Genomic DNA, 15716 nt, shown 5'->3' on the forward strand with positions numbered 1-15716 from the left:
CCTTAAGGAGTTATTGCCCTTTAGAGCCAATTTTTAACAATTTTCATCAATTTGGTAAACATGGTAAATTTTTGTAAGTTTTTACAAAATGTTTTCGTTTGTATCTAAAGGGCCAAGTTTATTATAAATATAGAAAATTGTAAGTAGCAAATATGTTCAGTATAGTCAGATAGTAAGATCTACAAACACATCAACATCATCAAACACAATTTTGTCATGAATCCATCTGTGTCCTTTGTTTTTAAAATTAAATATACACATAGACCAAGGTGATCGACACAGGCTCTTTAGAGCCTCTAGTTTACATTGTATTCATGCAGGGGCATCATCTGTGTCCCATAGACATATTCCCCATTTATTATCTTATTATTTGTAAGTTGCATATTATTTTTTTGTAGTATATGAATAATGGGTCCCAAAAGAAAGACTTCTTCAACAGGGAGAGCATCTAGAAAGGAAAATGAGTTTAATGAGTTCTCAGATATGGAGGGTGATGATTTACATAAACCAAACTCAGACAAGGATCCAATAGACAAGCCAGGTATTCTATTATAAATAATGTCATCTACACAGTTGTTTTACTTGCAAATCCTGAGATTGATTAATTGATTGTTGGTTTTAACGCCACTTTTAGCAAGTTTGGCTATATTGCAGTGTAAGTCTTAATTGGTGGAAAAATCTGGGATACCCAGAAAGAGAGAACCAGTGACCTTTGGCAGGAAAACTTGCATTCCTTGCCAATTCAGATAATAGCCAAATGCATCTGTTGAGAGCTCAGTTCTCACTCAAAACTTCAGTGTTTTATATATTTGTGAAAATAAGGAGATATGATATATGATTGCTGTTAAGACAATAATCTTCCAGAAATTTAAAGTATTTTTATGTAACCAATCATTTGTCATCATAGTGCCTACAACAATGAGCACTGCCATACTGTATTAAAAAGCTATAAACATGATAAAAGATCCAACATAACAAAAAGTGAACAAATTATTTACAATGTACATACTTTAAGTCATACATTGTGGTAGATATGGGTATGGATGAGGGCACTGGTTTAGGATTCAGAATTTAACAAGTTGTTTAATACAAATTTGTAAAACTGTGAACATGGTTAAAGTGTCACCAAATATATCCATTTTAAGTCTATTTAATCATGTGTTTTCCCTTCTAATAGTTAAGTGCTTAAATCCTCATGAAGATCATAAATACATATAAACATATTGTAAATGGTATTGATCACTGAACAAGGATTCTTGACAAAATAAATTATCTTCAAACAGACTTAAACATGTTAAATAATTAAGAATATTATTGTCAATTGAACATAGAGAGGATAAAAAGATAAATAAATCCACGAAATACTGTAAATTCAGAAATTGTTGTGAGGTGTTTGTCTCACCTGTGATGAAAAGTCCCAGTATAACAGACATAGATATTACTATCTGACAGTGATGTAAACTATTTGTGTAAAATAAGAAGGTCGAAGACTTGGGTGCATCATACCTTGTATGCAGATACCATATGTTATGAAGTTTCCATCTGACATTTGTCCTTGACCTCATTTTCATGGTTCAGTGACTGCTTGAAATAAAATAAGTTTTTATTCATATGAATTTTTAACTTATTATGAGGAGGATAACTATAATAGGTATATGGATTCTATGTGTCCATTAGACAAGTTCACCTGACCTCAACCTCATTTTATGGATCAGTGATCAAAGTTAAAGGTACATGATTATGCCTGTTAAATCTCATATACTATATAATTAGCAGTTCAACTAAATGTGGTGAATGGGATGGTTGTAAGGTGTTGTGTCAGTCTTACATGTTTCTTTTGACCTTGACCTCATTTTCATGGTTCATTGGTCAATGTTATTTTTTTGTGTTTTGTCTGTTTTCAAGTACTTTATCCAATAGGTCAACTATATTTGGTATATGGAATGAATTTCAATGAATGTATTGTAAGGTGTACATGTCAGTCTAGTTGGTATTATTTGACCTTGATCTTATTTTCATGGTTCATTGGTCAATGTTATGTCTTTTGTGTTTTGGTTAATTTTCCAATTAATGATAGCTAATAGGTCAGCTATGTTTGGTGTATGGGACAATTGCAAGGTGTACATTATTGTCTGATAGGTATTATCTGACATTTATCTCATATGCATGGTTCATTGGTCAATGATAAGTTTTCTTAATTTTGTCAGTTTATCAAATACTATACATGGTATAAACAACAGGTCAACTATATTTGGTGTATTGAGCTGATTGTAAGGTGTACATATCTGTCTGGCTTGGATCATCTGATCATGACCACCTTATCATAGAACATTGATAAAGTTAAGTTTATGTGATACTTGTAGTACAATGTGTCTTCATGTTATAAACTTTCAACATAAATTCAATGATAAGTAAGATAGGTGAGACATTTCAGCTTGTGTACTCTTGTTTCTAGTTATGGAATAATGTAACTGAGTGAGTATTGGGATAATATTGAGAACTCACATTCTGATATCAGATACATATATCTAATGTATATATGTATGCAGATTTTCATGAATTCGCAATAATTTACTTCACTTTTTTGTCTATTTTAAAAAAAAAAAAATCACTAATGATATAAATGCCCACAATATTTTCTGAATTGCAGTAGATTAAAAATTATTTTTAGGCAATGGAGATAAATGGAAACCTGATTATGAAGAGGATCTTTTTGGAGACATTAATTATGAAGTGAATTATGAAATAAAGCATGAGAAGGATGACCCTTGCTATGCTAGGAAACAGGAACTTCTCCAAGACTGTAAAATATTAACGGAAAGTGTAAGAAAGCCGTTGAATGTGGCTGTCATTGGACCACCAGGATGTGGTAAATCGTCATTCCTTAATACCGTGTTTGCTAGTTTGAGCAGTAATCGCTGGTACGAATATGCCAAGTGTGGTTATTTTGGAAATCATGAAGATGTCATGGGAATGCAAATTACAAGACATCTAAGAAGGTACCATTTTGCTCAAGATTATTATTTATATAGATCTGCAGACTTTCAAAATTACTTGGTAATTTTTGTTCCTTGTGCAATGCGTTGCAGGAAACACAATTGTTTTCCTTTTAGTTTGACCCATAGTTGATCCAATCAAGAACATTTCACACTCCAGATAAGCAAACTACACCAGGACCACCAAGGTGGTTCTCATAAAAAAGAAATTATAACTGGTGTTTATTGATATTTGTTTATCTGTTCCTTTGTTTGCAGTTCTTGTCATAAATGTATACATATTTTTTTTTATTGTAATATGAACATACCTGGTAGTTGAAAAATGATACAGTGAAAAGTAAAGATATATAGATAATGTAGGGAAATGTAACATATTTGATCTTGTAGCTTCTCTTCATCAACAGTAGTTAACCTTCCTATCAACCTTGTGTTGGTGGTCATTGGTTATCAATATTCCACCACCTAGGTAGGTATTGCAAACTTTCTTCTATAGGAATGATTTTACTTTCAATTTGATAACTCAATATCATGAATATGGTGGCTCGTAACCTAAGTTTTTCTAATATATTTCAGTTTCCCAAAGGAAGAATATTACAAACAGAATGATTTGAGTAGGTTCCCTACATTTATAGACATGACTGGATTTGAAAACGATGATTCAATAATAAATGAAGAACTCTTACGTCTTGTTTTCTGTGGTAAAGTGAAAGAAAAAGAGGTATTGAATGACATTGTTGCTTTTGGAAGATATCATGGAATAACAACGATGAGAAACGAGTACAGAGATAGGTTTACACACAGACGAATCAATAGGATCATCATTGTGTGTTCGTCAAATCCAGACTCTGCCATGCCTTCTGCGTTGTTAAAGACTGTGGTGAAAGTGGCCAATGAATTAGGTAATGTTGATAAGATTCATCTATTTAATGCTTATAAGTGTGGTAATTAAATAACATTCCCATCATATACAGTGCTATGATTAAAACTTCAAACTTAACCATCAGTTATAAGGGTTGTTCTATTAAAAAAAAACATACATGGAACCCAGGGAAGGCACTTCCTCTACGAGTGGGTTTCAAGTCTAAAAATGGAATGATTAAATTTGGAATAATTTTGAATTTTGAAAAATTTATAAAAGACGTATTATAAAACTATATAACCACACCAAAGAGAATTAGCCGTTAATGCTTGACTAAGTATAAAAAAGAAGATGCAGTATGATTGCCAAGGAGACAACTCTCCACAAGACACAAATTGACACAGAAATTAACAACTATAGGTCACCATATGGCCTTAAACAATTTGAGCAAAGCCCATACCACACAGTCAGCTATAAGATGACAAATGTAAAACAATTCAAACTAAAAAACTTATGGCCTAGGCTAGCTAAGTTATGTATAATAAATGAACAAAAAACAAATGTGTAAAGCATTAAAAACGACAACCATTGAATTACAGGCTCCTGACTTGGAAGGTTCTTTATACCTTTAATAAATAATTCTGTATGAATTAAAGAACCTTTAAGCCATGCATTCATGGCTTAACCTTCTTAACATTTAATCCATCATACATGTCTTATCAATTTTCCAGAATTAAAAGAACCCTAACATACGGATATGTTTTTTTTTATAATTTTTCTTTTTCTTCATGAATTTACAAGTATCAACATATATTTATCTTGTGGCACAATAAGCAAGCAAATGAAATAAATAGCATAATAAGCATTCTATGAACTAACACTTAGAAATTTATGGATTAAGTATGGTAATTACATTTTCATTAATATAGTAATAGTAGTGCAAGAAATATATGAGCATACATATGGTATGGTATAACAGTATACAAATAATTTTAAATGCTCATATACATACATGTTTAAATTTAATTAATGACCTTAGCCCAGGGGTTCCAGTACAAGTTGTGTTTTTCCACACTTAAGTATTTTGAAGAAATATTTTTCTCTAAAATCAAGTTTTCTTTTATGTAATTTTGAAGACCTTTTATATTAGGTTTTATATCTTGCATCTTACATCTGTAAATAAAGTACTTCGTCAGTAAGATAACTTTATTTTTAATAAAATTCAGTTTATAATTTTCATAGAGGCCAAAAATGACAATTTTCAAATTAGGTGGAATTTCGATAAGAACCTTGTCGAAAATCCATGAATTTAGATTGTGCCAAATGTCAGCTACAATATGACAACCCCAAAGTAATTAATGTTCTATAGTTTCAGGCTCTTCCTTGCAAAAACTACACAAATTACAATTAACAAGCTTCATTTTAAAAATTAAAGCATTTGTACCTAAAATATAATGTATAATTCTATATTGAAACCAACATAACCTAGTATTTTTTTAAACCTTGGTAACACACAAGTGTATTTTTTTCCAATTTTCTACAACTTTGTTAAGAATACCTTCCCATTTTTTTCTGCTACAAAATCTGTAGGTGAAATTCCTTGATTTAAAATAGTATACAGGTCCTTTCAGCCCTTTTCAGTCTTGAAGAAAATATTAATGTTAAAAGGTATAATAGCCTGATGTTTTTTTTTCTCTTTCAGTGTTGATTCCAATGTCTTGTAGCCACTTTTTTAGTGCTAATATAAGTCCATAAAACTGTAGAAACATGGGTTTGAAATTATACATAATTTCAAAATTTTCATACGTTAATATATTTCCATGTTCATCTAACAGGTCATTTACAGTCCATACCCCATGATGTGCCCAATTTTTAAAGTAAACGCTGACATTATCAATTTTAATATGTTCGTTATGCCATATAGATGTAGAAATGACTTCCTCAAAATAAAATGGATGTCTGAGTTTTGACATAGTTTTCCAGGCATGAAAAACTTCATCCCAAAATTTGTTTTTTGATTTTTTAATAATTCCAAAATAAGCCAACTCTGTAAAATTTATATTTTGGGTGGAGGTAAATAATTGAATCCATTTAGATTTTGACTTAAATAATCTTCTTACCCAAGTAAGTTTTAACCCTCGTATAAAATTTCTCAATTAATCATTTTTAGGCCCCTTCGGAAGTATTCCTGACATAGAAGATCCCGCTTTATCTTGTCAGGCTTATCATCCCAAATGAATGAATAAATTTTACTATTAAGTTGACTTATCATATTTTCATCTGGACCTGGGATGGACAGGAACAGATGATTAAATTTTGATATAATTAATAACTTTATAATTGTTATTTTACCAAACGGGGTAAGTGACTGTTTTGACCATTTTTGTAATATTTTTTCTATTTCTTGTATTTGAGGAGCATAATTTAGATTTAACATTCTATCTAAATCAACACAGAAAGTGATACACAATAATTTGAAGGTACTGATATGTTGTCTTTTTACATGTATGAAATTGTTCAAGACATTTTTTAAACAAGTGTTAATGGACTGAAATTAAAAATTAAAGGACAAGTTGTAATGATAGGAAAATTCATATGTCAATTGATTTTTCAAAATCTCATAGACAGGTGAACAAACAAAAGATGACATGTTTACTTTCACTTAAGAATCAGAAGTGTAGATATATAATTCAGCTTCTTAATTGTCCCCCACTTGACACACAATGATTTTTCTTCTCTGAAAAGTATAAGAAAATATAAAAATCTAATTTAGAGTTGTTCCCCTTGTAATGTCCTTTTACAAAAATCTTCTTCTCTGAAACTACTGGGCCAAATTTAACCAAACTTGGCCACAATCAGCATTGGGGTATCTAGATTAAAAAATGTGTCCGGTCACCCGGCCAACCAAGAAAGATGGCCGCCATGGCTAAAAATAAAACATAGGGATAAAATGTATTTTTTGGCTTATAACTATGAAATCAAAGCATTAGAGCAAATCTGACAGAGTAAAATTGTTAATCAGGTCAAGATCTATCTGCCCTGAAATTTTCAGATCAATCGGACAACTGTTTGTTGGGTTGCTGCCCCTGAATTGGTAATTTTAAGGAAATTTTGCCGTTTTTGGTCATTATCTTGAATATTATTATAGATAGAGATAAACTGTAAACAGCAATAATGTTCAGCTAAGTAACATCTACAAATAAGTAAAATGACCAAAATGGTCAGTTGACCCCTGAAGGAGTTATTGACCTTTATAGTAATTTTTTACCAATTTTTTGTAAATTTTTGTAATTTTTTACAAAAATCTTCTCCTTTGAAACTATTTGGTCAAGTTTAACCAAATTTATCCACACTCATTATAAAGGTATCTAGTTTAAAAAATGTGTGCGGTGACCCAGCCAACCAATCAAGATGGCCACCATTGCTAAAAATAGAACATAAGGGTAAAATGTAGATTTTGGCTTATAACTCTGAAACCAAAGCATTTAGGGCAAATCTGACAGGGTTAATTTGTTTATCAAGTCAATATCTATCTGCCCTGAAATTTTCACATGAATTGGACAACTGGTTTATTGGGTTGCTGACCCCCAATTGGTAATTTTTAAAGAAATTTTCGGTTTCTGGTTATTATCTTGAATACTATTATAGATAGAGACAAACTGTAAACAGCAATAATGTTCAGCAAAGTAAGATCTAATAATAAGTCAACATGATCACAATGGTCAGTTGACCCCTTAAGGAGTTATTGCCCTTTATAGTCAATTTTTAACAATTTTCATTAATTTGGTAAATTTTTGTAAATTTTTACAAAATATTTTCCTCTGTATCTAAAAGGGTCAAGTCTATATAGATATAGAAAATTGTAAGAAGCAAGAATGTTTAGTAAAAGAAAGATCTACAAACACATCACCATCACCAAAACACAATGTTTTCATGAATCCATCTGTGTCCTTTGTTTAATAGGCACATAGACCAAGTTGAGCGACACAGGCTCTTTAGAGCCTCTAGTTCATTATGTCAGTGATAAGGGCTCATGTGAGCCTATTGGTTTGATATGTAACAATTGCATGGTAATGATTTGTTTAAATATTATAAATGTTTTCTTTTTATAGACATTACTTTTTATGGTGTCATGACTTGTGCTGATATATTTAGAGCAAAATATGATAAAAGAGTACAAAGCAGGGAGAAATTGTTCAGGGAAACCCTAGGTTTGCCTAGAAATCGATTGGCAAGTGTAATTAATTACTGCCAAGCTGTAGATCCTGATAGGTCATATGAGGATACTCTGTTACCAGCTCTTGATGTACCTGTACTGAGGCTCATGAGACAGGTATACTATTTATCTGATAAAAAGTTAAGTAAATATACAGTATATGTTCATTATTAACTGAAAATATAAAATTTATCTGCACGAGCTTTAGAAACAGGATAAAAACGAGGCTTTATATTTCTTATAATGTACATATATTGTATTTATCTTGCAATATTTTACACCTGGCACTTAAAACTCTAGTGTTTAAATTCACATCATTCTCTCCAATTTTTATACAAATTTTGGGATCGTATAATGGTATGATGTCTTTGTCGTCTTTGTCTGCACCGTCCGAAGACACATTCGTTTCCGGAAAATAACTTTAGTTTAAGTGAATAGATCTTTATGAAATTTTTTCAGAAGGTTCAAAAACACAAAAGGAAGGTGGGGATGATGGTCCTAATCGTTTAGGAATTAGGGGCCCAAAAGGGGCCCAAAACAAGCATTTTCCTAGTTTCAGGATAATAACTTGTGTATAAGTATTTCAATTGCTCTGAAATTGACCACAATGTTTAAAACCACAAGTAGAAGGTTTAGATTCATTATAAGGTTATTGGGCCAAAGTTAAGGAAAAAAGGGCCAAAAAACAAGCATTTGTCTTGTTTCCAGACAGTAACTTGTGTGTAATTGTATGGATCTCTCTGAAATTGTACCACAATGTTGCAAATAACAAAGGGGAGGTTGGGATTAATTTTTGGGTTAATTGCCCAAAATATGTAGGAATTATGGGCCAAAAAAGGTCCACAAAGAAGCATGTTTCTAGTTTCCAGACAATAACTTGTGTTTAAGTGTATGGATCTCTCTGAAATTGTACTACAAGATTCCATACTACAAAGGTAAGGATGGGATTTAGTTTAAGGGTTATTGTTCCAAGGGGGTTTTCAATAAGTTGGGGGGGGGGGGTTACAATTTATTTATTTTTTTAATTTTCAAATCTTGAATTTCAAGAAGAAATCTCCAATTGCACAGTATTGTGCAATAGATTTGTTAGAACTTTGACTACATTTATTTTGTGACAAAAGCCTATATTATATCAAAAATTTTATCATAATCCAAATTCAGACAGTATCAAGCTTGAATATTGTGACCAAATGTGCCCCAACTGTTCAGGGTTTGACCACTGCGGTTGTATAAAGCGGCACCCTGCGGAGCACCTGGTTTAAAGAAGCAACATAGTTTAAAGTTGACCACGAAGAGGACCTCAAAATGAATTGTTATGCAAAAAGAAATATCCATATCTTTGCTCAACATTGAAGCCATTAGCAGGAGACTTTATTGAAACAAGTATAAATAATGCAAAAATTATTTGTTTAACTATTTAATATTTGTACAATAGTTGGCTGATTGTAGGATAAAAGAAGGTTCTGGGTGGTAAATTTCCAAGAAATTGAAAATTTGCCATTTGAAGGAAAGCTCTAATGCTTGGTAAATGTTTTATGAGGGGTTGGGGGGGGGGGGGGGGGCAGGACCTTTTTTGGAACATCGGGATCAGGTGTGTTTAAGCTCCAGATTTCGGGATTGATCCTTTCAGCATCTGGGAATTCTTTTTTCGAATTTTGGGATGTCAGAATTTAAATTTCCTTAAATTAAGGACCTCAGTATTTCATGTTTTGAAGCCCAGGATTTCAGGATCAGGACCCCTCCGACCCCCTCCCTTTTATTGTATGACAACATATGTAGTCCACCATATAATACTGCCATTTTGATTTTGACCTTTTATGTGAGCTATGGGACTTTTGACTATTTATTGTAGTATTGTGAAAGTGTCACCTTCACAATGCAATTCCTTTTACATGTCTTATAAAAAAAAAGAAGTTGTGGTTTAATTGCCAATGAGACAACTCTTCAAAGAGCCCAAATGACACAGAAATTAACAATTATAGGTCACTCTATGGCCTTCAACAATGAGCAAAGCCCATACAGCAAAGTTAACTATAAAAGGCCCCGAAATGACTTATACATGTACCATTTACACTTAATCCTCTTTACTTGATAGGATTATTTGCCATCATTTGCTATTGCCCATATTTTACCAAGATTTTAATATTACCATTTTTAATTGGTTTTGTTCTAGTGATATACACAATGGTAAAAGCATTGTTATATATTATATCATTAATTTTTTCAGATATTGACACCTGAACCCAGTGATTCCACTATGTACTTTGGAGATTATGTAAATGAAGTTATCTCTTTCATCAAGAACTTTTTCTTCTTAGGATGTTTTCTTATTGGCTGTCAATATTTCCTAAGAGTAGAGGTTTCAGTGATGAAGGCAATCTTTTACATTCTATTATTGATAATGATAATTATATATATGTGTGAATATTTTATCAAATCTATTAGACCTGTAAATGCCAGTGCTGTGAGATGAACAAATTACACGTATTAACATTTGAGCATCGTGGTGGCTTCAAAACATTATAATTTTATATGTTTCCTGCTTATACAATATTTTGTAAAAGTATACTGTCAGGGTGTTAACCACCTTAGTATTGATGTACGCGAGTTATAAAGTGTGCACCACATTTTTGATGTTATCTCTTCTTAGAAAGAAAAATATATCAGTTATTCCCTATAAAAACGGTAAAGGATGCTATGTAATTATTGACGGTAAAGGATGCTATGAAATTATTGAAGTATTAATGTTATCAAACATGCATCAAATATTTTTATATGTCCAGCAATTTTTGCTATATTTGGTTTAAAGATTCTATAAGTTTTTTCAAAGACACGCCATAGTATTGATGTTGTCAAACATAATATATTTTGTATGTGTTCAGTGTTTTTAAGATATTTTGTTCAAGGATTATTTAAAAATGTTTACCTTAAAGAATTGATGTGTTAAGCTTTTTTATTATATTATCTTAAAGGATAATGTGAAGATTTTACTTTAGAGTATTGATGTGTTCATCTTTTTTACTACATTTTGTTGAAGGATATTGTAAGAGTGTTTACTTTGGAGTATTGATGTGTTCATCTTTTTTACTACATTTTGTTGAAGGATATTGTAAGAGTGTTTACTTTGGAGTATTGATGTGTTCATCTTTTTTACTACATTTTGTTGAAGGATATTGTAAGAGTGTTTACTTTGGAGTATTGATGTGTTCATATTTTTTACTATATTAACTTATATGATAATGTAAAAGTGTTTGTACCTTGCATACCTGCCAACTGTCAGTATTTGTGGGGGATTTCCCCCATGGGGGCTCCCAAATAGAAATTTTGAAAGAGCAATTTTGTTCACAATTTTAAACAAAACAACTAATTTTACAATGGCTATAAGCTTTTAAAAGAATGAAGAAGCCAAAAAAACAACATTAAAATATATTTGAAGGCCCCCTTGAAGGTTTTGTAGGATTATAAGACACATCTTGCACATAAAACCCCCATGGGCATTTTGAAAATTTGGCAGGTATGACCTTGGATTATTGATGTGTTCAGATATTTTACTATATTTTCTTAAAGGATAATGTAAGAGTGTTCACCTTGGATTATTGATGTGTTCAGATATTTTACTATGTTATCTTAAAGGATAATATAAGAGTGTTCACCTTAGAATATTGATGTGTTCAGATATTTTACTATGTTATCTTAAAGGATAATGTAAGAGTGTTCACCTTGGAATATTGATGTGTTCAGATATTTTACTATGTTATCTTAAAGGATAATGTAAGAGTGTTCACCTTGGATTATTGATGTGTTCAGATATTTTACTATGTTTTCTTAAAGGATAATGTAAGAGTGTTCACCTTGGAATATTGATGTGTTTAGATATTTTACTATGTTATCTTAAAGGATAATGTAAGAGTGTTCATCTTGGATTATTGGTGTGTTCAGACTGTCTACTATATTATCTTAAAGGATAATGTAGTGTTTGTACCTTGGAGCATTGATGTGTTCAGCTTTTTACTCTATTTTCTTAAATGATAATGTAAGAGTGTTTACTTTGGATTATTGATGTGTTCATCTTTTTAGCTCACCTGACCTGAAAGGTCAAGTGAGCTTTTCTCATCACTTGGCGTCCGTTGTCCGTCTTCCGTCGTCCCTCGTCTGTAAACTTTTACAAAAATCTTCTCCTCTGAAACTACTAGGCCAAATTTAACTAAACTTGGTCACAATCATCATTGGGGTATCTAGTTTAAAAATGTGTTCGGTGACACGGCCAACCAACCAAGATGGCCACCATGGCTTAAAATAGAACAAAGGGGTAAAATGTAGATTTTGGCTTATAACTCTGACACCAAAGCATTTAAAGCAAATCTGACAGGGTTAAATTGGTTATCAGGTCAGGATCTATCTGCCCTAAAATTTTCAGACAAACAAGAAAACCCGTTGTTGGGTAGCTGCCCCAGAATTAGTAATTTTAAGGAAATTTTGCAGTTTTTGGTTATTATCTTGAATATTATTATAGATAGAGATAAACTGTAAACAGCAATAATGTTCAGCAAAGTAAGATCTACAAAAAAGTCAACATGACCAAAATTGTCAGTTTACCCCTTAAGGAGTTATTGCACTTTATAGTAATCTTTTAACAATTTTCATAAATTTTTAGAAAATGTGTCCAATGTAATTACTGGGCCAAGTTCATTATAGATAGAGATAATTGTAGCAACAAGAATGTTCAGTAAAGAAAGATCTACAAACACATCACGATCACCAAAATACAATGTTGTCATGAATTTATCTGTGTCCATTGTTTAATATGCACCAAGGTGAGCGACACAGGCTCTTGAGAGCCTCTAGTTTTACTATATTATCTTAAAGGATAATGTAAGAGTGTTACCTTGGACTATTGATGTGTTCAGTTTTTTTTACTATATTTTCTTAAAGGATAATGTAAGAGTGTTTACTTTGGATTATTGATGTGTTCAGCTCTTTTACTATATTTTGTTGAAGGATACTGTTATGGTATTTACCTTCTTATAGGAGAATTTATGTAGTTATACATCATGTACAGAGAATATTCTTTATGTGTCTAGCTTTTTATGCATTATTTTATTCTATGATATTGAAAAGGCATTTATACCCTATAATATTTATGTAGTACACATAGAATGTTTTCATTGGTTCTATTTTTTGTACAATATTTTATTCAATAATACTGCATTGGCATTAACTCTTGAATTTTATGTAGTCATGCATAAGCAATCTTTTATGCCAAGTATGTTTTTTTTACTGGTTATAACTTTATGTCATTAATGCAAAGTCCAGTGTGAGCTTTTGCTATCTCTTGATAAGATAACTTGAAAATATTGAATTAATTCAAATATTACTTCATATTATTAATTTTTCTGTTTCTATGTTTAAGTTTGTCAATGTTAATTTGGTACATTAGCCCACTTGGACACCATTCACTGGTTAATAAAACATAAAGGTTGAATGCAGGTTGTTGACTATTATGTTAAAAATCATATTAGTACAGAAAATATATAAAAATCATAGTAGTACAGAAAATATATTTAAAATCATATTAATACAGAAGAGATGACAACGGTGCAATAATGATCCAAATGTAAAGATGTGTTCTTACTCTCTACTTGTAACACTAGTATGACAACTTTTGACAGAAGTGATTTTTTGTCAATTTTGTCAATTTTATGTTTGAAAAGTACATTAATTTTGTAGATAAAAGTGACAGTTCACATCAAACCTGATCAGCAAAACAAGTTCTACAAAAAAAAAATAATTTGATATTGCAAAATTTCAGATTTTATTTAAAGATGTATTCTCCTGACATTTAAATCTTGTTGAAATCTGGTTCTGGAATTATTTCCAAAACATGTAATAGAAGTGGAAAATATCAATAAATTTAAAAAATGTTATAATCAAACTTAACTCTGTGAAAAAATTGTGTATTTATAATGAGTAGATTTTGATAAATATTTTTTTCAAATTTTTTTACCAATCAAGTCAGTCTTTTTAGCTAAAATTTGAGAAAATGGATGAGGGGTACAAGAAATGATTTTACCAGATAAATGTTCATGCCAAATCACTTTATTCTTTTCAAATTTCTTAGATATGTATTTTTTTCAATCATTTATAACATAGAAGTTGAAATAATATGCATTTTGTTCTTAAAACAGAGAAAATCATTAAAATTGGGTACTTTCAAAGGGCTGAAGCAAAACAATGAAGTGCATGATCATGAATTTTTCTTCACCAATAATTTTTTTATAGTCATAAATCTAAAATTCTGGTATAAAAAAAAGTTTAAAATCTAGAAATTTTGGGCTTCCCAGAGGTGTACATCCTAAATAAGCTACAGAGCAAATGGAGTTGCCAATGACATATTAAAAGTAATAGTCAGAATTTATCCCAAGAAATACGTTAGTGTAATTTTGTATTTTCTATGATAATCAATGGTGAACAGATTAACTATTGTGTACTATTATGTTACTTAAATGATTTGTTTTTTGCTTTAGTCTGTTTTATTTGTTAAAATTAACAAGGCTTAATTATCGCGTTGATAAAAGCATTGGATATATAAATGTCTGTAATAAGAGCTATGCTGTCTATGATTAAAATAAAATTTTATAATGTACATATGTGATCATGCAAAGCAATAAGTCCAGCAGGTCTAATCTGTAAAAAAACGAGAAAGGGGAAACACATATGAACAACATCAACAGACGACAACTACTGAACATCAGATTCCTGACTTAGGACAGTTGCAAACAATTGCAGCGGGATTAAACGTTTTAATCGATAAAACGTGTGTAAATTCACATTGCGATAAGACGTGTCACGGTACTTGTCTATCCCAAATTCATGTATTTGGTTTTGATGTTATATTTATTATTCTCGTGGGATTTTGTCTGATGCTTGGTCCGTTTCTGTGTGTGTTACATTTCAGTGTTGTGTCGTTGTTCTCCTCTTATATTTAATGCGTTTCCCTCGGTTTTAGTTTGTTACCCCGATTTTGTTTTTTGTCCATGGATTTATGAGTTTTGAACAGCGGTATACTACTGTTGCCTTTATTTAAAAGTAACAAACATTCTCCTGTATTTGAAACAATAGTGTAACATTGTCGTTGTCAATTGGGACGTCTGAAGATGCATTTTCTGTCAGGACAATTGCACAGTATTGCACAATAGCACAGTTTTGCACAATAACAACAGTATGCGCAATGAGAAGAAATTGCACAGTATTTGGCCATAGCACAATACTGTACAATATGTCAGTATTGTACAATATCCAAGTATTGTACAATATTACAGTATTGTACAAAAGTACAGTATTGGGCAATACATGTAGCAAGAAATCGTCAGTTGCAAAGTATTGCGCAAAAACACAGTATTTATCTAATAATGTTGTGTTTCATTGACTATGGGAAAATAGTAGCCAGGGTGAGAGACAATAGTGCACGACCCGAAGGGGAGTGCACTATTGTCTCAAACCATTGCTTCTATTTTCCATAGTCCATGTTAAACACAACATTAATATCATTATTATACTGACTGTTTACTATTTCAAATAGTGCTCATTGCGTATTTATATGTGTAAAAAATGCTTTATAGTACGAAAAGAAGCCTTTTTGTAACTC

At 31.3% G+C, this 15716-nt stretch overlaps 1 protein-coding gene across 1 annotated transcript; it reads left to right on the plus strand.

The window, feature by feature from the left end:
- Nucleotides 1-370: 370 nt before the first annotated feature.
- Nucleotides 371-14704, plus strand: LOC143041923 (uncharacterized). The gene is made up of 5 exons (XM_076214068.1): nucleotides 371-541; nucleotides 2672-2999; nucleotides 3570-3895; nucleotides 7968-8188; nucleotides 10299-14704. The coding sequence occupies exons 1-5, from the start codon at nucleotides 409-411 to the stop codon at nucleotides 10542-10544; spliced, it is 1254 nt and encodes a 417-aa protein (XP_076070183.1). The 5' UTR covers nucleotides 371-408; the 3' UTR covers nucleotides 10545-14704.
- Nucleotides 14705-15716: the final 1012 nt, after the last annotated feature.

This window comes from Mytilus galloprovincialis, chromosome 8 (genome assembly GCF_965363235.1).
Source record: "Mytilus galloprovincialis chromosome 8, xbMytGall1.hap1.1, whole genome shotgun sequence".
NCBI classification, from domain to species: Eukaryota; Metazoa; Mollusca; class Bivalvia; order Mytilida; family Mytilidae; genus Mytilus; species Mytilus galloprovincialis.

Bases quoted from the DNA above. Each gene is read 5' to 3' on its own strand.
- LOC143041923 (XM_076214068.1), top strand. From the start codon at position 409: ATGGGTCCCAAAAGAAAGACTTCTTCAACAGGGAGAGCATCTAGAAAG. The intron at 542-2,671 runs GTATTCTATTAT...AATTATTTTTAG, and splicing joins GGATCCAATAGACAAGCCAG to GCAATGGAGATAAATGGAAA. The intron at 8,189-10,298 runs GTATACTATTTA...TAATTTTTTCAG, and splicing joins TACTGAGGCTCATGAGACAG to ATATTGACACCTGAACCCAG.